Here is a 24,085-nt window from a genome sequence, read left to right on the forward strand (position 1 = left end):
GAGTTCAAGCAGCTTTTCTCTTTTTTTTCTTTCTTTTCCTAAATTTAGACGCGGGACTTTCTGTATTACAAAAGCAGCTCCAGCCCTGGCGGAGCGAGAGACCGAGAAGCCCCGGTGAAGGGCGGCTGCAGCAGCCGGGGACTGAGGCAGCTACAGGCCCGAGCCTGGGGGAAGGCCTTTAAAAACTACACCTCCACCTGAGAGGATTTCCCCCCGAGGGCCGCTTGCACAAGTGAAATGGGAAACAACGGGGTCTACAACAAGGCGGAGAACTGGCAATTAAATTTAACGTACATTTTTGGGGAAAAAGGATAGCTATTCAGAGAATTACGGAAACGAAACGGGCAGAGGAAGAAGAGGGAGTTCCAAGAGAATAGGTTCTCTGTCAGGATGTGCTTCCCTACCAAACCACCTAGTTGTCTGGGGAAAATGGAAGATCCCTCCAATTACACTACTGTACCCTCCCCACTGATTTTAGAGCACAGGTTATCGCCCTTTTGTGGTCCCTGATAACTTTACCCAGTAAACCATGTGCTGCAAGTAACATCTCACTTCAGCCAAGCGATAGCATGGCAAGTGGAGCAGGAATTAAAGTACAGGGCTTTGTGGGCAGTTTGTTACCTGTGAGCCAGAAGTTGAAGACTGCTGCTCTAGACTTTCCCTCTCTCTGGATAGATTGATAAACAATACAATTCTGCAGAAAGCCCTCAGGTCTCTGACGGGGGTAGTTCCCAGGTCAGACTTGTTCAGAAGCTCTCCCCTAGAAAGCAAAGTAACACCCATTTGTGCTCTGCCCCTCTCAGCACGCATGGGTGGGATTTACTCTTCTTGCAGAACTAGAAGCGGTTGGTGGTTTGACAGTCGTGCCCTGCTTTTACATGAAGGTAAGAGGTAAGACCTCTCCAAAATATGAGACTGACCCTGCCTCAAATTGCGTAGCTGTTTTCCTGGTTAAAAACAAAAAAACCTCTCAGCACAATAGACAGAACTGCTTAAAATTCAGGAGAACCAAGCTGTGTCAACACCATGTTTTTAAAAAGCCACAAATAGAAAAGCTCTTCATAGACAAACATTTCTACTGGAAGTAAGCTGTACTTTTAAGCTTGTCCTAACTGTGGTTGGGGTCTTAACTGTTCCATTTCTATCTCCACAGATTTAACCATAGAAATTAAGTACATGGAATAACAGTGACTATTTCCTCTTGATAAATGCGAGGGGGACATCATTTTTCCATCTCTCTTCCATTGTTTAGCTCAATTATTTAGGGATTATGAGACCAAATGATAGGGAAAGGAGGAAGAACAACCCAGTCATTTAGCACGTCAAGCCCTTCTGCAAGTCCTCTAGGACTTCTGTACTTGAGAGCTTTTCTATTTTTTCTACAGAAGTCCCTCTCTTCCTATCAACTGTATCTGTAGTATCAGTCCGACCATAAATGCATTCTTTACCAGAAGTTTCCTCCTTAAAGGAGCTAATGAGGACCTTGTGCAAAACAACTACAAATCATGGTGAGGGGCACAATCACAATACAAGCATGTATCACAACCATCAGTAAATGCAGATAATTGAGGGATATCAAGGCAACCATGGATACCTAAAGGGAGGCAGTAAGTCTTGTAGCGTAAGGACTTGAGAAGATTAATGTCTACATCTTCAAGTGCCTAAGAAATCCTTCCAAAGCTAAATTAACCTACATGAGTAGCTCATACTATTGTAGCAACAGAGTGTTTGTAATTTCAATTTAACTGTTAATGCATGAACGGGAACAGACTCGGTGCTGGTAAAGTTAATGGAAACTTTGTGGTCACTTCAGATAGGACCATAGTTTCATCACCTTACTGATAATTAAGCTACAAAGGGTCTAGTAATGAAGCCTAAACCTGGAAGGAAACTGCCCAGGAGATTCTAACCAGTAACAAATTTACCTACCTTCCATGAAATTGACTTTCTACAGAAGTTGAAGAAGTGGAATGAACAGTGATTTTTCTTTCACAACCAGAGAAAGGTTGGTTATTTTTAAATTCAGATATCCCTTTGGAAAAAACTACTTCAAATTCTTCCGTCTGGTAATAGGCTTATTCCACACTCAGTGACATCAATGGGATTGCTCACAGAGCATCACCTAAAAATGTTAACTCTCTAAGGAATCAAGGGTTAGTGAATTTTAAAAATTCTAGTAGAGAGAGAAAGGAAAAAGGAGTAACTTATACTAATTCAGAAATTCTATTAGCTCCCAGTGTAGCTTATTAACCCCCCATCAAATTAAGACTAACTCTGTCAGGGTTGGTAGCAAAGCTTAAAAGAACAAAAACAAAAATCCAGCAGAATTCCTGATCTTCCATCTGATTTAGGCAGAACAAAAACTCGTTCACTTTCTCTTGCTTTCTCTCTTACCAAGTCCCATACTCCTCAAAAGGGTTCGAGTTCCCTCCCCTCATTCTCAAGAGATATCAGCAGGCTACACATTTGACTAACAATTTAAAAGTGAGCTAGTGTACTGTAAGTACAGAGGAATACTAATTTAAGAAAGCAAATCTCAGAAAACGTTTCAAAGTAGCAGCACAAGTGTCCTAGTTCTCAAAAATAGAAACAGCAGCGTATGACAGTTTTGACTTCTATAAAGAGACTAAAGCTTTTGCTGCTCATCGTCTCCACAAAAAAAGCCATGCCAGTTTTTAGTTAACTGTTTCCAATTTTAGCTTAGGGGTAATGTGATACGTTCTTTTCAGTAAGACATAATAGAAATCAGTATTTTTGCAGTTTTGCCTCATCATGAGGTATACACACATTCTACCCGCTTTGCTCTATGCTCCTCCATCACACTGATGTCAAATATGACCTCAAGTACCAGTCATCAGTTAGGTTCTAATGAGAACAAACGTGAAGGCTTGAATCCAGTTATCAACCCATTACATTTCTGCAACAAAATACTACCCTGAAAACTTTATCTTATAAGAGACAGCCCTACTCACTACTAGGCTGTTTCTTAATGCTTTGTGTGATCCTTCCAAGTCCAAACACCACCTCTGCTGTATATGGTCCTTGAAGTCAAAGATGTCCGTAAACACTTGTTTATGCTCAAGAACTCAACACCTGCTCAAATCACGAGAAGCTCATCATTCAGTTCAACAGCAGGGAAGACTGAAGCTGGGCTCAAATGCTGTAGTGTTTGTCTCAGCTGCCAAAGCAAATGACACTAATGAACAGGAGAGCATGGTATGGCCAAAGCAAAACACAAATCTACCCATTTGAGTTCTAAAATATTTTATCCTGCACTATCAGGAATCATTCATATACAATACTTCAATCGCAAGGTACTGCTGCAATACAAGTGGTAAAGAGACTACTAAAATTAAAAGCATATTCTAATATTTATGAAAGGACTAATCTCAAGTATGCAGGATATTTGATTTATAACTGAAAGGTAAGAACTGTATCATGACTACTGTTGAAGAATACTCCTTTGATATTGTGTCTTTGAAGAGGAAGGCAGATAAGGTATCTATATGAAACGTGATAACTGTTCAACAGGCTGCACTAAGCTGGCGAATCCTTATTTCCTTCAGTAAGAAATCAAGTAGTGACATAAAGAAACTATTTACATAGGCTGTGGAATTTTCTGGTGTTAACTCCAGTGATGTGTCCATGAGATAACATAGTATCTCATTCCCATCAGGAGCACTGCTCTACAAGGACATCAAATCAAGAGGGACATATTCCCGAGTATCACGCTGTAAAGCAGAACCCAGAACTGCATTTGTATTCTGTAGTGTTTGGGACCTATCTTATCCTCTCTTCCGCTCCCCAGGCCCCTAGCATTGAAGTATAAGGAAAATGTAACACAAAAGAGCTCCACAGTAGTAAAAGGCTGAGGTCAGGATACACAACCAAGTTACTGCATCTCATGGAACTTCCGCAGGGCAGCCAGGCCACAAGCACTGACTGTCTCTCAGTCCTTCACAAAAGCAAGGTCTAAAAGCCAAGTCACGACAGATCTCTTTACACACGCTAGCGTAAGCATGTATCCCAAATGCATAGGTGCACACAGTACTGTAATTAAATTTTTACTAAAAGCCTCCCACAATCATATTCCAGCAATATTGCCAGTGTAAGTGGCTTTTCTAAGAGATTCTGGTGTGCGTATTTCATACCATCAAAACAGAGAAACGTACTACAAGATTGTCCTACTTGAACACTCCAGGATGTTCACACAGCAATGAATGATGCACCTTGAATAAACCAGAAGAACTCTCAAAGTTGTTTGGGCATTAGGCAATTACAATGCTAAAAGGCGACATGACTCCAGTGGTAAGACGACAAGAGTTTCAAATTTCCAAACCAGTTCTTCTCCTGTTTTAATACAGTTTTAATGAACATGAGTCCAAGAGATCACTTGATAGTATGAGGTACATTCCTTGACCACATATGGCTGTGCTTAAGGAAAAGGACAAACATATACTTAAATTAAATAGTGTAATTTAATTTAGTAGCAGTTTAATTATCATTAAGTTAAAAAAAGTTATAATTAACTATTAACGTTAATGACTTGAGACCTTTCAGAAAGCATGAATCCAAAAGGAAATATCCAGCAGGTGGTCACAGACTTGTAGTTTTTCCACCAGCACTGCCACCTGCAGCAGTCTCTTAAAGACTATTTGTTCAACGAAGAAATTGGTCTACAGTCTGTAACAGGAGTCTTGGCTCTGCTACTTTGCATGGTCTTCTAACAGATACACAATTAACTCATAGGTGGACAACACAATGGCTGTGTTTGGTATCTGCCGGATGAGTTGGGCAAAGAGTCCTCTATAGAAGGCAAGATAGCCTTCTTCACGTGCTACCAGACGTGCTGTCTGAATGAAAGTCTTGTATTTTGTGCCTTCTTCTCGCAGCCGTGTCCGTATGACCTCTGCAGAAAAGCAACACAGAGCCCAAAGTTAACAAGAGTTAAACCTTCTCATTGAGAAACATGCCATTACCAGGGAAGAGCATGCAAAAGCCTCCCGTACCAATTGCCTGCCAGTACTTTCAGCCATGGAATCCTGTACACTTTGCCCTTCAGGCAAGAAGCAAAAGTTAAAGATGAGTTCCCTTTCATGTGGAATAAGTGGATTATTTGCTCATTCAAGCTACTACAGAACTAAATGCTTCACTGATGCTCACTTAATCAATATTGTTCTTTCTATATAACCATGGTAACATTCACGTCTATCCAAAAAGAATAACACTGCTCAGCCCACAAGTGTTTCCCACCACTTGATCACAGAATCCCAAAGGCTGCGGGTGCTCAGCTAGATGAGGCTACTCGTGAGAACAGAAGCATTAGGAATTCAATTTCTTTTTGGCATTTTTTGAGTTGTTTTTAAACTAGGAAGTCCCAATCACCAACTATGTGGCTAACTAGGAATGGTGGGACCAGTACTGAAAATGCCAACGCATATGCACACGCCACAGTCAGCCCTAAACCCCATCGTTCGTCTTGGATTACATGCAACAGCTGTTCTACTGCAGTCATAAATGGAAAAGTTAACATACCATGTGGGTAAGCAATACAAGAGGCACAGCCCTTGGAAACAGCAGCAGCAAACATCAGCCCAAAGAAGTTTGTCGAGTTCCTTTCGGTCCCCTTAGGAGGAGAAGGGGGCAGTTGGACTTCTTTTAAGTGCTTTTTTAAACTTTCGTATATAGCAAAGCAGATAATGGTCTCAGAGATCCCAGCATAGGAGGCAGTCAGGCCCCTATAAAAGCCACGGATACCTTCTGTCTGGTAAACATATCTAGCACACTGCAAAGCATTCATTGGTTTTGAACCCCGGACTCTAAAAAACAAACAGAACAGAGCATATAATAAGCCCAGAAAAAGAATTAATATTTAAAAAAACCTCATGGCTTTCAATAGTTTTTATAACTACAGAAATGGTTCTCTGCTAAGTTCTACTCCAAAAGCCTTCTAGGAAAGCTGCATAGAGCGGGACTATCATACTAAGAGTGCACACTTGGCTTTGCTAATTCACTAATACGTACTCGTAATAATTCTTTCAGCTCAAGTTCTATCCAGCCTGTCACAGTTCACACCAATGCTTTAAAAGACAATAAGCATTGAAGAGACACTGCTTTGTCTTAAACTAGTAATTCCGTTTAAAGCCATCTTCAGCATGCCAAGAGACAGAGGTCTACTACGTGAGAAATGATCCTTCATCTTTAAGAGGCAGCACTCAGTTCAAAGGTGCCACCCTGTGAAGTGCTGGAATTAAGTCTTATAAATTATTTATAAGTTGTGGTGCCTTAAAGGATCTTTCTTATCTGACCTAACACGTCCTTGCAGGAAGGAATTTCCATTCTAAGCAGTCACATTATTAGCAGAGTCCCTTATTGCTTCGGTATCCACCAGTGACTCAATCACTCAACTAAAAGATATTACTGTCAAATTCCCTCTCTGACTTCAGGAGGTATGCTTAACAGTAATACAGTGCTGAAGGAAGCAAAAGAACATTAATCCACTGCAACAGATTCTTATTGCCTCTAGAATGTTTCATGAAACTAAACTAATGGGGCTTCTTTACAACTTAAAACCATCACCCTTTCTGTTTACAGCTACCTTGGCTTGTTGCAGTAACACACACATCTGTATGATCTAGGATCAGTACGAGCCATGTTCCCAAATGGGACACAGACTGCAACCTCATGCTCAGCCTCTCACATGAGCTCTTCTGACCTTTCCACAGCCTCTATTATTGCTCTATCAAAGCATTTCAGTCCTTGATATATTTATCCTCAACACCAACCCCTGAAGTACAGAAGATTCTGTAAGCAGGAATCAGAGAAAATTAATGCTATGCCCAACTTAAAATTTACAGTGAAACCAGAAACTGAACCTAACTCAGCACTCAAGGCAACTTCCACATCCTTCTCAATAGTAACTGTGCATCAAACTGAAGCAGGACACACAGAACCTTAACCTTTAGTCTGACCAGGCAGAAGCATGGTGGCTTGAAAGGTGGAATTGAGAGTCAGGGAAACAACCAGGTAAGATCTATCAAAGGACAAAGAGCCACGAGTAAAAACGTGAAAGTTCAGTTTTCCAGAGGCTCCCTTAGCCACCCAGTGTCATCCAATCTCCCTCAATCAGTTACTTACTTCCGTTCCAGTTGCATTCTGGTTTTCACCATCCATACAGGATTCATCAGGGAATTTGTGATAAAGGCTGAAAAAGAGAAAAGAAAACCAAAAGTATAGCTGAATCCAGGCCGGTGTATTGCCATGACAAACATGAACTTTATACACCGTGCAGTGTATATAACGCTTTTAGTTACCAGCTCTATCTAGAGGTTTCAAAAGACATGCAGGCGCGTAGCTTACAATCTCTCTCTTGCCGGAGAACCATCTCATGTTAAACTTCAGGAGGCGTCAACCAATGGCCTTAGAATTTCTTAAAGGATTCTTCCTTTTTGCACCTATTTTAATATGTACTTCATGTTCCTAAAGACTGCTGTAGACAAGATACCTTACTTACTGACTGGGTTTTAGAATAATAGATAAAAGGAAACCTGTGGGGAGCACACACGTGTATTAGTCTTGTTTTCCCCAAGGCTCTAGGTGGTGCCATTGAGCCATCTCATTAAGAGAATCCACCCATAATTAAGGGCTTAGTTTGGGAAAGACTATTTTTAATGATCACTCTGGTGACTGATGCTTGAACTAGTGGAGCTCTTCTGCAGTATTTTTCCTACAAGAACAAACTATTCTCCCTATCCTGGTAGGAAAAATACAACATCCTAAAACAATTTGGCTAAGACTATCAAAAGTTTGCTGGTGTCTACTAATATTTTTTTTTTCTTATATTCAGAGACATTACCATGGCATTGCAGCTGGAAAACAATTCATCCCAAGTTAGTAAACAATAATCTAGAAATATTTCAAAGCGTTGAACAGGTAAACAGTTCCTCTGTAGACAAGGTAAATTAGGAGCTAGCAAACTCCTGTTTTCTGGCATGTACAACCTCAAACTAAGCGTACCTTTTCGGAACACGCCACACACTGGCCTCTGTACTCATTCATATACCACAATTATCCAGAGCCGTCAGCCAAGACTGGTGTGTTAGCCTAGGTCCTGTACAGACAGACCAAAAGTCCAGTCTCCACCTTATGATTCATCCTATTTGTTTCCTAACTATTGAGAGGGATAGAGGAAGTCTTGTAGCAACAACCGCTTGGAATAAATACTTTAAAGAATTAAGGTGCATCTCAGAGCCGCATGGATACCAATGCATGTATTGCCTGCTATTGGCGAGGGGCTGGACACTGGGGTATTGCTGCAGACCATATGGGAGATGAATTACAAATACATACCTGCAGAACCTGCAGAACAGATGTGCACAATGTTGCTGTTGGGCACAAAAATGCCATTAAATTGCTCTTTGGCTTTGGAGTAGCACGCAAAATAGACAGCTCTGGTGGGGGGGGGAAGAGAGAAGAAAAGCAATGTAATACACACAACATCAAATTAGACACGTTACTATTCTTCCCCCCACCCCCCGAAAAACAAGACTTTCTCTCCAAAGAGGCCTCCACATAACTAATTCCACCTACAAGGACAGAGGGGTTGGGTTTTTTTTTTCCTCTTACACTACAGTGCCACTGTCTGACTTGACACCCACAGGGTAGAAATATTTTACTTTCACACCAAGTCTGAGATGGGAGGCAACATGGTCTTGCAGACAACGCAAGTTAGATTGGATACCTACACCAGCTCTGGCACTAAACACGCTTTGTAAACTTGGGAATGTCACTTTCCCACCTGGAGCCTATGTTTTCCATAAATTTGTTCAGCACTGTAATTGCATTAGCAGCAGTTCATGCTTTAAACACTTAACACTGGGCTGAAATGAAAGAGTTTTACACACCTCAAATCCCTACGTAACGCATAGGAATAGAGGAAGCTCAGCTGATCTGCAACAGTCAATATGATGAGTAAGAAGCTGTCTGAACCAAGTATGTTCAGATCACAGCTCCTGGAAGTGAACTGCTAGTAAAAGGTGGATATTGGTGGCTATAATTTGAGAATTTCCATAGTACCTTATTCCAATCTTCTGGAAGAATATGAAGGAACACAAAAGACAGCATGAGTGAGCTGCATGAAAAAGCAGGCAGTCTCAGATTCAGATCCCTGCTGCAAAGATTACCTGTACAGAGACAGGATTCCCCACTTCTGGGGGAACATCCTACCTACTAGGCAAGAGGCCAGAGAGGGAGTACACCACTCCTCAATTCCTTTTTAACTGGTTCAATTTCAGGCAGAGAACATCTGCCAATTTCCCGATTGCTAACAAGTTTTAACATTTGCTAGGCACAAAGACCTTCAGCCCTGCCAAGAACAGGAGAGTCATAGGTACACGTGGAAACCATTTAGGTGCCTGTAACACTTCCAAATACAAACAAACTTTGTAGCTACTTTTGTTGTTGCTGTTTAAAAAAAAAAAAAAAAAGGGGACACCCCCCCCACTTTGGGGTTAGGTGGCAGCAATGCAAGTCTTTCCCCCTCAGCTGCAGTTTTTCATTTGAGAAGAATTTAGGCAATCAAGGACCAGATAGGTACCCCTCTCCCCTGGCATCTAGTTCCTACTCAGTGTTTGTCAAGCACTTTTATGTATTCGCAGGGAAGTAGCAGATCATATTAGAAAAACGCAAATATTAATCCTACAGATTTTTCTGCGCTACTTTCTCTTGTTTTCTCAAGCACATAAGTGGCTCTTGCAATGACTTGGAATTCAAGTGCCTTATTTAATCTGCACCTTCCACTGTTACAGAAGTGTAAAGCAGATTTTTAGAAGTATTTCTTGGTATGTATACTGTGCCGTATACATGCACAAATCTCAGTTTACAGATGGGATAACTTCATGACCTATTCTTTTGAATCACAAATGCACTGCAACATTTGGGTTAGTACCTTAAACGTGTCTTTTAGCAATAGTTTAACTATTTACCTTGATGGTGCAACTCCAACCAAGTTTGGACCCAGCCCTCGGAAGAGTGACCTTGGTCCTTCTTTTTCCAGAATTGACCTTAAAATAAAAACAAACGGGAAGGGGGGGGAGATAGTATTTGGGTCAAAAGTTATGCTGCTAATTCTGTCAGACAGTCAGTCAAAAGAACTGTACAAAAGCAACGAGTATTAATTGTGAAGCTGTTAGCTTTTAAGCTACATAATATACTTGAAAATTAGCAGAATTCTACACTACTGAATAAAAGCCGCTATACCATAAAACTTCCGTGCACTACAGGCAAATGCATGTCATATGGCACAAGGTTATAATTCCCATTCTTTGAAAGCTGTCAGGAATTGAATTAAAGTTTCATGGAGCATCCAGCGATAGTTGACTGATGAACAAAGAATATTTTTGGCATTCTCTGTATCTAAGCAATTCAGGAGTTTGCTTCCTGTATAGAGAGACAAAAAAAAGAAATCCTTTTCCCTTTCACAATTACCTAGTGATGTGTTTTTTCCCCAGAGTGAAAGCTGAACGTGGCAACCGTACTACAAGCTCTGTCTCCCCAGGTAGCTCAGGGATATCTGGTTTTGAGGGCATTCAAAAGAGTTCACATCATCTTTCCCAAGTAAACTCCAACTACAGAGGCACTGCTGTGAATCACTGTCAGGACTGGACTTCATGATCAGGTCTAAAGCAGGAAGATCACCAAATGATGCTTTCCTGCAGTTCTGCAATTGCTACAGCCCAGGTTTCCAAAGCCATTTCCACCCATCTTCCCTCACACCTTAGAAGGCACGCTGGGCTAGGACTTCTCTGAAGAAGATAAACTGTTTGGACAGCTTCCCCAGCAGCTGCCAAGTTCTGTAAAATACCTTGCTGAAGTACCTCGTTAAAAAAGACTTATCTTACAAATTCTTTGCACTACTAGCAGCAGAGGACTAAAACAACAGCCAACCACTAGTAAACAGCCAAGTATTTACCAGTGAAAGCCAGATACTGTCCAGTAATCACTGGGATTTCAGTGCACAGCAGCCCTCTTAACTGAACTCACCATGTGAAAACCATGCAAGAAAATCCAGATAACAGCGGGCTCCACGGGTACTTCACGTGCACCTGTTGGAACTGCCAATTTTTCAGAATTTGCTTTCTCGGTCATTAGCACTGTTGAGAACGTTCCCCACAGATTCCAAAACCAAGCTCATTAGACAGAAGAAGATTTGGAGCTTCTGAAACACTTTTTCTGCAGCAGAGTTGAACTTTCTGTGTAAACTCCAGGGCTGAGTGTCTCCAAGGAGACAGATCCACCAACTACTCGTTCTTTGTCACTTAACAGTCACGACTGCAGATTCCAGCTGGGGTGACTCATCAGAATCTTAAATGGATTAGACAAAAACAGCCTGTCCTTCTGGAGTGCTTTCTATTCAGCAGCAGGCTTAACCTGCCCTCCTGAGTACCTATTTTCTTTCTATTAACAGCAGTTAAGGGGCTTTCACACTCAACACCTTTAACTCTTACAGAGCAATTTTATATGTAGGGCTGTAACGGCTGCTTCTTTAGCCATACAGTTTTCCCAAATTAGAAGGCCCAAGTCATATCCAGTTTGGCAATGCATGCGTGACCAGGATTGAGAAACGGATGGAAGAGTAAAAGCAAGAGACCTAACTTCACTTCTTTCTTCATACGTTTGTATTTTATCAGAAAGATCATAATGAATAGCATTATCTGTTCTTCATAGATGCTGCCTGCAAGGGAATGACAGCATAAGTATTTTGCTCTTGCTTTTCAATCCTCTGAAGTAAGCAGGTCGAAAACTTGGTGATGCACGCAGCTGAGCCATTCCTGAAGTAAAATGAAATCAAGATCATAGTCATCAAATTTAATGAGCTTAATAAATGTATTAAAAGGTTGACCCAATTCTAAACCATTTCCTCTCTCCCTAAAAAAAAAAAAAAAAAAAAAGACGACCCCAGAAAAAGATGGGCCAAGAGGATGAATTAAAAGCCTCGTGCCTTGAAGTTTTCACTTCCTTTGGTTACAGCTGCCTAAAGTCCAATGCTGCAAGGTGAAAAGATAGCAAGGGAAAGGAGATGAAAAAAATCAAAGGCAACTGGCACTACCTTACATTTTCAGTCACGAATTGCTCTAGACTCACCTCTGAATAGACAAAGAAATGTTTGGCAGGGGAAAGAAGCACTGTTTACAATACAGAAACTCAAGTCCCAGAATGACTCTAGCCAGATAGTTCTGCAGAAAATCTGAATTAGCACTGTACTGTTATATAACTGTGCAGCTTCTCCCCAGGCCATCTGCCAAGCGTGTTGGCCTTACATAAAATCATTCAACTTGCTTTGCTAGTCATTATTTTCTTTGGCATTTCTGCTACCTGATCTAAACAGGACCTCTCTGCATCACCCTGGGGTGCCCAATGATCCAAATAAACTTGATCCATTTGCATGAGGTCTGAACCGTAAGTTTACGATGCTTTGATATGAAATACAGTAGTGGAGATTTGGACTTCAGAGTTGCCGGTAAAACTATTCAGCAGCTGTAAGCTAGATGATTTCACATTTCCTCTTCTTTATGAATACACATCTGAAAAGGGAACAGCTGGAGCATCAACTGCTGCAGTCTGAACCACGCAGAAGGCTTTTTACAGAGATCGTAATACAGGTGTAGATAGGATTGATGCGTAATAATAATTGGCAAAGACAACATCTAATAGCAGAGGAGAGCTCATTGTCAGCTATAGATGAGGAAAAGATAAAAGCTTCCAAGACCCCAATTAGACATTAGATTTTAGTGAGACTACTTTTGCAAAAAGCGTCCTTCCCCCACTCCCGTAAGTTTCAGTTACAGATCATCCACACAAGAGTGCAGACAAGCGTAACTTAAAATATATGGGAAGACAGAATTCTGGAGGTCATCCGGTTCAAACTCATGCTCAAAGCAGGGCCAGCTTCAAAGACAGATCAGCGGCTGACATGCATCACTAAGTGCAGAGAATCAGAAACCTTCTTACAATGCTGGTCCACTAAGGTGAAGAAAGGCTACAGGCTCTCACTTTTATGCGACGCTCCAAAGAGAGCGCTTCAAGAGAGGAATTAAAACTTCCCTCCATCAAACAGGTAAATAGCATGGACAGCGACAGCAACAAGTGTCTCTACTAGCTACTCAAAGCAAACTGGGAATGGCTCCAGGAAAAAGAAAAAGACAGCATATATGGCTTATTCAGTCCTTCAATCATTTGCCAAGAATTGGCCCCAGCTAGTAAGGATTACCTGTTCCAATGCTCAAAGGAGACAGTAAACATGATTATTTCCGATAATCACTTTCAGTGATTGAACTGAACTCTTTTTCTCAGTGTTGAAAAAGAGAAAAAGCGCTTTCCTCCAGAATATTTTCTGTGATAATTCCCACAAGCTAAGGCATATCAAGAGTTTACAGTATGTCCTGTGTATTGATCCCTAGGAAGTCACAACTACCAAAAAGCCTATATGTGAGGAGGCAATTTAAAAACAACACCTCCAGACACTTACTCAATTCACTTCGGAAAGTTTCTAAGTGATGGAAACAGGTTTCTGTGGAAGTTCAAAGGAACACTCAGGAGTCCTGAACACATATGTGTTTTTGGAAGAGTAATTTATCTTTCTACTGCTGAGGGCAGAAGCCCAACTGACATGAATCCTTCCAGTGCAAGTCTGGAGCAAAATTTGGTTTCCGTGTTTGCACAGAGGAACTGAAACTCAGATCACTGGTGTCAAGCAACACTGAATGACAGGAGGAGCAGTACTCACTTGAGAACACTGAAGAGCCCAGGTGATACAGATGTTGGCCTGACCATTCCTTCACCACTGATGGTCCCCAGCTGGACTTGTGGGTAGTAGACAGCCCGGAAGGCTAGCTTTGAAGATTGGAGCCTAGTCTTTATTACCTCTAAGGGACATGTAAAGATGGCACCAACTGTTCCTCCGCATCTGTAAAATACAATTTAAACAGAAGACAGAGTCAGGAAAACATAGCTGCACAGATGTGTCAAATCACAGCATGGCATATAAATAAAATCTGAAGACTTGTCTCCAGTTGCTCTGCATTGTGGACGAATTATTAGGAAGCAGAGCAGTTTTGGCATTAGGCAAGGGAGACTGTTCCCAAGCCCTGGCGGAGGTGAGAGAAGGTTGAGAAACTGTTAGAATGATCATGTGTAGTGATGAGATCAGTAAACACAAAGATGATACCCAGCACTAACAAAAAAAACCCTGACTGACCATCTGCTGGTCCCATGTTCTGCCAGGTCTTGGAATTCTGCCTGTCAAAACTTCAGAGGCATCCATGTTTCAGAGGTGGTTGTCCTAAAACAGACATACCCTTGGACAGATTTTTCTTATGGGAAGCAGGAAGCTGGCAGATGAGAACAAGCCACCGGGGATTAGGACACTATAGACCGAAAACACAGCAATATAATTCTTCACCATTTCAGTACTTATGATTAAAACAGCTGTCTACTGAAATAGCAAATATCAAAACTACGCTAAGTTAGGCCCTCCTAAAAACAATGGATACCAACTACTTTTTTGGAGGTGGGGGGAAGGAAGCTGCAAGGATGAGAGGGAGGGTGGGAAAACAGAGTAACAGGACAGAAAGGCTACTAAAGAACAGAATTCCCATACTCTGATAACAGAAGGACAAAAATAAAATACTATACAACCACACATTTATGTGTGTGTGTATATATACATACACATATAGACACACACACACACAAATATATATATAAAGAAGAAATAAATGATCCTACAATAGGCATATACTCATCTTAATGTAGTCAGACTGAGCCTCAGAAAAAGCACACCGGGCCAAGAATATAAGATGTACGAGTCCTAATTTTCATTTTAATCAGTGATGTGGAAAGTGACTGGTCAAACCATTTCTCTCTCTGCTGCTGTTCCTCTTTGGTAATTGAATGTCCCTTCTGTCAAACTTCACGACTAAACATGATGTTGAGGTTGGCTAAAAGGCACTATATCTAGATTTTATTAATCAAACACGTTGGTATTTAGGAAGACTTAACTAAATATTTCAGGTTTTTTCCAAGGACGTTTACTACAACTGAACCTATGGACTAGGAAATATTTTCTTTGTTTACACAAGTGTCAAAGCACGTGATTCCTTCAAAAACCCGTGTTTGCGATTTTCCCTTAGAAAACACTGTGAGTCAACAACTTAACTCTCTTTGATGTTAATGTGAAATTGTAATTTAAGTAGTTTTCCATGAAAAGGAGATGAATTAAAAAAAAAATCCTATTCTTTGTCTTGCGCATGAAAAAAGCATTGCTTGCTAGAGTCGTAAGAAGTTTACATGCACTAATTTGGGAACAGAGATCCATAAAGGGACATTAATAAAGGTACTAGTGCATATTTTCTAAAGCCCCATCTGTACATTACCTATTTTACTAGAAGAATCTTTTTTTAAACACAAGGAAAATGGTAATTAAAGAACGGCAGAAAAATCCAAGCTGTAGATATAAACTAGTTTATAAATGCTTTATCCAGTACAGCTTATTTTGCTTGCTGAAACAGTACATCTTATATCAAACAGTAACCATTCTTTGCCAAAACCCTGAAGCCCCTGCACTTGCACTAGCAGCCTGGCCACCCTGGCTGTACAACCACAAAAATTAAGGTTCTTTATAAGGTTCAAAAGGACACCTCAGACCACACGGCCGGGGAATACAACTTCCTCACTACAGTTCTCATGTTCTGCAAGACTCTGTCCAAGTACGTGATCCCAAACGCTATGCTTTTCAGATACAAGCGCATCCAACAGAAGAAACACTGTTTTCACTGAGACAGGCAATATGATTTAACGGCACGCTTCAATGAGTTTCTCCTTTAAGTTCTTGCTTCTTCTTCTTCCCTGCCAAAAGGGGAAAAAACCTAAACTAGGGACAATCCATACATCCAAAGTGACAGATACTATAAGAAAGAGCTTTGCCTTCATCCCTTTTAAACCACTTATGCTTTGATGGCTGAATAAAGTCACAAAGTTGTTCATGGAACTAGGTACCTAGCAGCTGAAGTTGTGTCATTTGGCTCAAAACCAACAGTGTTCACAGAGACCTTATCAGGCCTCTGATTAGTTTGTGTACTGAACCGGGGCTTAGATACAAGCCTTCTGTTGTGTCAATACCACTCTGGAGGACATTGCTTCAGTTTACCCTTCTCTGTTTTGTCAGATGCATCTCACATTGCTCATATTTCTCTGAAATTAGATCTTGGGGGAAACAGAGAGGTCAGGAATGGCTTCTCCAGCAAAACCCTTCCTTCTCCCACAGCTCACACTTACAACTCAGAGCAGGAAGCGTTTTGAGGATTCCTCTTGCAGATCCCCACTGCCACCTTTCCTACTATGTATATCCAATACAGACACAAGTATGTATAATTAACACCTGACTAATCAACATACTCAAGAGAAATTGTAAGTCGGTGGGAACTCGATGAAGAGAATTTGATTGTCTTAATTCCCAATTCATTTATTTACCAACGCTCCACTGCTGTGCACTCCATCTTCAGTCATTTATTTCACATTTATGAACATTAAAACAATACTTTCACAGTAACAATTCATAAATTCAGAACACTGAAACGCCATTTGCTGTTTCTGAACTACCAGCTGCTCAGTCTAGTGTGACATCTTGCCATACAATTTTTTAGCCTCTCTGGCATATTCCCTACCGCATCAGCTGTCTTCTTGCTTTCCTAGCCCACTCCTTGCCTTTCATCCTTTTAGTTTGATAACCCAGTTAATTTATGCAGCCTTTAATATTTAAGTACTTGTGGTAATGCATATGTAATCCTCTGATATTCAACACAATGAGTTAATATCTGCATCATCAGTTTTAACAGCTCAGAGTTTATGTTGTCAGTGTGACATTTAAGAAAAAAAGCATTATCTAACAGAGCAACTCTCAGAATGTGAACAGGGTGCTTACATTATGTCCCAAATACAAATATGCAGCAGATAGTTCAAGTAAGGACTTTGATGTATTGGGCAGCTTTTTCAGATGAGCCGATTTTCTTCCACAAGGGAACTCTATGCATCATAGCCTGGTGTTGGTCTATTCCCTGGAAAGATGGCTGAAAAATAACACACTGTGCATAAAATAAACACTTTGTATTCCTAGGGTGTTCCAAATGCCTACATCTGGGAAGAAAGGAAAAACAACCAGCCTTCCTCAGCTACATAAACAGCCATAAACCCTGAAAGATTCAGACTATGGATATACAGCCAGATAAATTTCGTTTGGGAAAATCTTATGCTGCAGTCAAGGCAAAACCTCCAAGTATTCATACTGTCACTTTGAGTCAGGGTTTTTTTTGACACATCAGTGCAGAACTACAGTTCCAGAGATGTTAAGCAGTGTTTACTGCACTAGCCTCTTGCAAAAATCCCAAGACAATGTCTAAATCTGTCCTTAATCAAAAAATAGAAACCTCCCCAGAAACAAAACACTATGGTAGAGTATCTTCAACGGGTCACACGGCAAGCCTATAACAAGAGGTTCCCAGCTATGCTGTGCATGTATCACGGACACAAAACCTCTTCAATGCCAGACACCCAACAGTTCATCAGCTTTGGCCTGTCACTTACTGCCAGAAAAACAGTATTTGTACTTCAGGCTTTGAATGCCTCCTCTAGTTACATGATGGGCCAGGCATGTATCGCCATTAGAGCAGTAAAATACAGTTCTCTGCTTTGTGATGTCCAAAGGAACTAAGGAAACTCTTGGTCTGAGAATATGAAACAGACTTTGTGTTTATGGAGATACATAATGTACTATACGTTAAGAGCTGCAGAAAAATTATTTACTTCCATAAAAAGAAAACACTGTTTAAAAAACATGCCAAGGATGTAAATCTCAAAATCCAATTCCATTTTTTCTCTTGCTGCCAGCTTTCTATCTTTACAAAGTCCACCCTGATATACCAATGACTTGCATGTGAAATAAACTTGCAGCACCCACTAGCACAATTGATACAGATGCCAAGAATCTTAATTAAGAGTAGGGCTTACTTCATCTGTCCTAGATTTAATCACTGAGCAATATTCTTAATACAAATAACAACAGAATGCTGAATGTTAAAGGAAGTTCTGCAAAACAAAAACAAACCAAAAGAAGCATCCAAACCTTTAATGATCTTTCAGTAGAGTACCACTGACTTTAGCAAGATCATGAGCAAAGATGATGAGCTGCTTGGTTAGAGGAATCATAACTTATAACCCAGCCTGGCACATTTTGCTGTGTGAGCATTTGAAATTACCTCTTCCGCCCCAAAGGACAGCAACTACTCTCAACATTTAGCAGTGAATTTTTGACAGACAGGAGTCAAGCGAAACACTTGCGAGAGAAGTATTAGTGCAAACAGTCTGGCAACTATACTTAACGGGCCACTTTAAGAACCAGGTTGACAAGTATACATCAATTCACACTTCATGGATAGCACCACATATGGCTTTAAACATCAAAATACACCTTGGGAAATCATTTGGTGCTATTGACTGGATCCCTCTGATGGATTCAGAAGCCTGTAGAGCTCCCCGAACACAGCTGCAAGACTGAATTCAGTGGGACAGCCAGGGATACAGCTCAACCACGGCACTAACAGTGCAGAGTATTATCTGCTTTCCTGGCTGCTGACCTAGGATCATGCCCATGAAGGCACATAAGGAAATCCCAAAGCGAGCAGTATATTCATTGCAAGCGCGACAAGTTTTAAATGAGATTGTATTTGCAATAGGAATTTCATTCTCTTTTTCTAAAACGTGCCACACGCTCTAGCATGATATGCATAGCGTAAGCAGCAAAGCAGGTTATATCTTTGATATTTCCTTACTGCATCGTCAAAACTGTAAACAGAACAAGCTGCTGCGTTCTCAGATGCCATAGGAAACTGAGTGCCAAAACAATACAGACTGTTCCTAATGGCTTAATTTTGAGTTATTAAGCATTCAAACAATTGCCAGCTAATACCGTTATCATCAGGTACAGATATTCCTGTAAGCACTTACTGTGTTCCTTGAGCTGACACACTGTTAGTGAATCACATAATGCACAGGGGAACCTAAACTAGGTAGAGGGCTGGAAGACAGTCAATCTCATCACCAACTCTAGCTGTCCTGGACCATGGACAGTATAGAAGACACATATACTTCAGGTGAAGACTGCTTCTCCCCATTTTACAAATGGAAACATTATTTCTCAAATGGTTTGTCAGCATTAGCACATCGCTTAACAATTAACATCTGTGGGAGCAGTATACCAGTCCCTTTCCCCACAACTCGTTTGGTTACTAATTTGGGGAGTAACTTTTCTTTAGTTCTGTGACCTGTACTTGACGTTCAGGCAAACCCAGGTCAAATTCAACACTTTAAACAAGGCTCTCGGCAACCGAGCGCATCAAACACCTCTCGGCTGCAACTGAGACAATCAACCTATGCCCATGGAGACAGATGTCACTATGCCCTCAGTTCAAAGCAGCTTGATGTCACCAACCTTCCCAAAGTATGCTTCCAACTCTTTTAGAGGTGGCTTAAGCAAGCTTCGCTATCTAAGGTTGCTTTTCAGAGCCACAGGAGCAAGGGAGTTATGGACTTAGGCCTCAATACCAAGACAGAAAAAATGTCACAAACATGGTTTTATTCAAATAAACAGTCGCCCCAGTTTGAACCAAACTACTGAAGAATACGTATCACACAGTTCCTATATGAAATCAAGATGAAAAGTCTGTTCCCAGTTTTTGCTCTTTGCCAGTTCTATGAGGGGCACTGCAGCCTCTAAATACCACTTCTTAGGAAATCCCTGTAGCAAACAGTATTACTCCAGCTGGAAAGACAAGATGGAGTAACCTCTGCTGCAGCCTAGTCCACAGCTTTTCCTAAACAAAAATAAGCGACAACTGCACTGACTTCAGCAGGGAAGCAGGAACCCAGACTTGTAAACATGCTTACATCTGTTGTGCAACTCAGGCATCGTTCTCTTCGCTGCTTCTGAAATCCTCCCTGCCCTCAAAGTCATCTTCCCACCAAAATGCCAAGACCCTTTGGTTTGCTGTTGCTATGGTAAGCCTTAAAAGGAACTAACAGAAACAAAAGGAAGCCGATTAGTCCGTCTGCCTATACTAAGTCGGCTAATCGGAAGCTGTCTCTTTCAACAACTGGAGAACACTTTAATATTCAAGTGCATTTCATCACTCCAAGCCTCTGAAGTATCAAACACTTCTATTCTGGCCATTAAGATTATCTGAGGCTGGCCTGCTTTTTTTGTGCACACATAAGGATACCGTATTACATCTTCTTAAGCTGACACTGCACCCCATCCTCACCTTCACAGGAAGCTATTGTAATACCAATAATGTCTCTATCAAAATTATTTCAAGTGAATGGGCTGCTCTTGCTTTATCTGGAAAAAATACTTCACAACTGAACAAAGGTTAGCATCTTACACAACTTAGAAAGTATTCTGAACTTCCAACACTTTCTTCTGCTGGAGGGGTAATTTTATCCAAGGTCCTGGTTCTGCAAACAGCTTTATGTCACGATACAACCCATTTATTGCAATAGGGTTCTCTGAAAAAAAGTGCAAAGGTACAGGTATTTGAAGGACTGAGGAAGGACCTCAGAGACCATTACTCAAGCACTAACGTACTAACAATTCTTTCTAAAATTCCTTTGATGATGTAATAGCTGTAGCAAAATATCACAGCTGAGCTCCTTTAATCAGATTTTATCGAGCAGGCATCCTTTACCACTACTACTACTAAAAACCGAAATGCGTAAGGCAGACATGGCACAGAGCCTCGTATCTAATATGATTTGGGTTGCCAGCTTGCCTATCAGCTGGCTGGTCCAGCACCCCTCCAAACACATCACGTATTTCCCACTACATTTCTTACGTGTAGAGAAAGGTGTTTTAATGGCGTGGCAACAGTTCGAAACCGATAGCCAATTTCTTGTTCTATCCAGCCAGCCCTAAGAAGTCTGCATTTCTCACTTGAAAAGCAGAGATATTAGCATAGTTCAAAACGATAGCCAATTTCTTGTTCTATCCAGCCAGCCCTAAGAAGTCTGCATTTCTCACTTGAAAAGCAGAGATATTAGCATTAGTAGATACGTGCACACACAGGGTATGGAAGTTCAGGGCCTGTTCAGGGAACGGCTCTGAAATAAACTATGTGGATGGTGGGTGGGTGTGTGGTGGACCAAACACTTTAGCATTGGCTGGTACACGAGAAGACTAGATTTGCTGTCTCATTTTCCTTTCTGTAACATCACAGCAAGATAAATGATGGTACACTTTTCCGTGTCTCTGTAAATAACAAGATATGCAGAATGAGAATCGGGTCCAGCATTGAACATTTAAAGGCCTGTATACCCTAAAAGACCATCTCTTTCCTCTGTGCTGTATTTTCATCGCTGCTTTAGAAAGAGATCAATCTTATTATACCAGAGTGGTCAGGAGGATGTTCCCTGCTGCGTTTCCATTCTTTCCCCCCATGCTCTCTCAAAACCAGGTCTGACCTGGTGACTTCCTAGGCATGCTGCAGAAAATGGCTGTTTACTAGGATCCTTGGAGGAGGCAGAGGGTACATTAAACAAGTAAGGAAGATGCTGATCACCCAGTACTAGATTAAAACACTTGATGAGTTTAAAATTCCTATTTATTTACAGTCTGAGAGTTATGTGAGGACACCTAGAGTTCTGGATAGGCATTGTTACTATCCAAACAAGTTGCATGTGTACATTCAGGTCCAGTTTCTGTCACAGGCTCCAGGTACTACTCGAATGCAAGTGGGAGAGGCGGGGGAAAGAGAGGACTTAAAACAACACGTAGTATCCAAGTCTGCGTAAAAAGGGCAGCGTCTCTGAAAAACTTAGCTTTGTTGGGTTGAACATTATATTAAATGAACTTACTGCTCCAGGGACATGCCAGAGGAGACTGAAGTCTCCTGTTTAGCAACAGAAGAAACAATAGCCTACTACTAAACAGATTTAAACTAACAATAGGTTTCATGTTGGCTTCCTAACTATTGCCAGCTGACAAGCACTACAGAATATCCTACTACTTAGATAGTTTAAGCCATTAAAAACAGATTAAAACAAAAGAAGATTTGTGATAAGGACAGAAGTGCATACAACAGCACTTACTATCTGCATAACAGATGAATTTTTTTAAATTTACACCATAAAATGATCTTACCGGACTACTATTAAAATTACTGTAATAAGTTAATTAACAAGGCTTTTTAGGAAGGATTTTGGTTGGTGGTTTGTGGGTTGGTGTGGGTGGGGTTGTTACTTTAAGCTTTTAACACACACACAAAAAAAAAAAAAGAAGTTTACAACTCCTTGCAAGAACTTAAAAGAAGTGGCCTGGCGTGCCAGGTGACTTACTCAGAAGTACCAGGGCCTTCTCTAACTCTCTCTCCCCCCAGCCCTTCTCCCTTTTTGGGGTACTTGCTTTTCAGTATAATTACATGGATCAGGCAGTTACTCTGCCTCCACTATTAACTGTCACCTACGCGGAGCTTATTGAAGCGTTGTGCAAAGACGCTCCTTTACAAAATCAAGCTGTGTTTTTGTCCATCAAAAAGCGTAAAGCCTGCTGTCTGGACAATGCTTTTTGGACGGCATCCCTCAGTTCCTGCTTGATTCAGCAGGAGCCACGTACGAGGGCAGGATTTAGAGTAAAGTGTCTCATTTAGCAGAGCTGGATGCCACAGCTGGGTAAGATTTTGAAATTATATATAGCCAAATGTCACAGCGGCCCAACTAACTCTGCCCAGCGCTGACCTCAAGTCGCACCACGATCCCTTCTTACCCCTCCTGCTCGGCTTGCTCAGGATGTATTATTCTAATTCTGGAAGGGCACCGCTTGCCTTGCCTCCTTCGCGCTGGCAGCACGGAGAAAGCTGCCCGGCCAAGGGGAAGAGGCGGGGGAAAGAGAGGACTTAAAACAACATGTAGTATCCAAGTCTGCGTAAAAAGGGCAGCGTCTCTGAAAAACTTAGCTTTGTTGGGTTGAACATTATATTAAATGAACTTACTGCTCCAGGGACATGCCAGAGGAGACTGAAGTCTCCTGTTTAGCAACAGAAGAAACAATAGCCTACTACTAAACAGATTTAAACTAACAATAGGTTTCATGTTGGCTTCCTAACTATTGCCAGCTGACAAGCACTACAGAATATCCTACTACTTAGATAGTTTAAGCCATTAAAAACAGATTAAAACAAAAGAAGATTTGTGATAAGGACAGAAGTGCATACAACAGCACTTACTATCTGCATAACAGATGAATTTTTTTAAATTTACACCATAAAATGATCTTACCGGACTACTATTAAAATTACTGTAATAAGTTAATTAACAAGGCTTTTTAGGAAGGATTTTGGTTGGTGGTTTGTGGGTTGGTGTGGGTGGGGTTGTTACTTTAAGCTTTTAACACACACACAAAAAAAAAGAAGTTTACAACTCCTTGCAAGAACTTAAAAGAAGTGGCCTGGCGTGCCAGGTGACTTACTCAGAAGTACCAGGGCCTTCTCTAACTCTCTCTCCCCCCAGCCCTTCTCCCTTTTTGGGGTACTTGCTTTTCAGTATAATTACATGGATCAGGCAGTTACTCTGCCTCCACTATTAACTGTCACCTACGCGGAGCTTATTGAAGCGTTGTGCAAAGACGCTCCTTTACAAAATCAAGCTGTGTTTTTGTCCATCAAAAAGCGTAAAGCCTGCTGTCTGGACAATGCTTTTTGGACGGCATCCCTCAGTTCCTGCTTGATTCAGCAGGAGCCACGTACGAGGGCAGGATTTAGAGTAAAGTGTCTCATTTAGCAGAGCTGGATGCCACAGCTGGGTAAGATTTTGAAATTATATATAGCCAAATGTCACAGCGGCCCAACTAACTCTGCCCAGCGCTGACCTCAAGTCGCACCACGATCCCTTCTTACCCCTCCTGCTCGGCTTGCTCAGGATGTATTATTCTAATTCTGGAAGGGCACCGCTTGCCTTGCCTCCTTCGCGCTGGCAGCACGGAGAAAGC

At 41.2% G+C, this 24,085-nt stretch overlaps 1 protein-coding gene across 1 annotated transcript; it reads right to left on the reverse strand.

The window, feature by feature from the left end:
• Window positions 1-4,330: 4,330 nt before the first annotated feature.
• SLC25A33 (solute carrier family 25 member 33) lies at window positions 4,331-14,320 on the reverse strand. Its single transcript, XM_019474765.1, is given in 8 exon segments — window positions 4,331-4,909; window positions 5,536-5,819; window positions 7,138-7,204; window positions 8,350-8,450; window positions 9,984-10,061; window positions 13,784-13,963; window positions 14,070-14,128; window positions 14,207-14,320. Coding segments are annotated over 8 exon segments (1,086 nt in total). The 3' UTR covers window positions 4,331-4,706.
• Window positions 14,321-24,085: the final 9,765 nt, after the last annotated feature.

The sequence above is a fragment of the Aptenodytes forsteri genome, unplaced genomic scaffold (assembly GCF_000699145.1).
Source record: "Aptenodytes forsteri isolate BGI_AS27 unplaced genomic scaffold, ASM69914v1 Scaffold61, whole genome shotgun sequence".
Taxonomy (NCBI): domain Eukaryota; kingdom Metazoa; phylum Chordata; class Aves; order Sphenisciformes; family Spheniscidae; genus Aptenodytes; species Aptenodytes forsteri.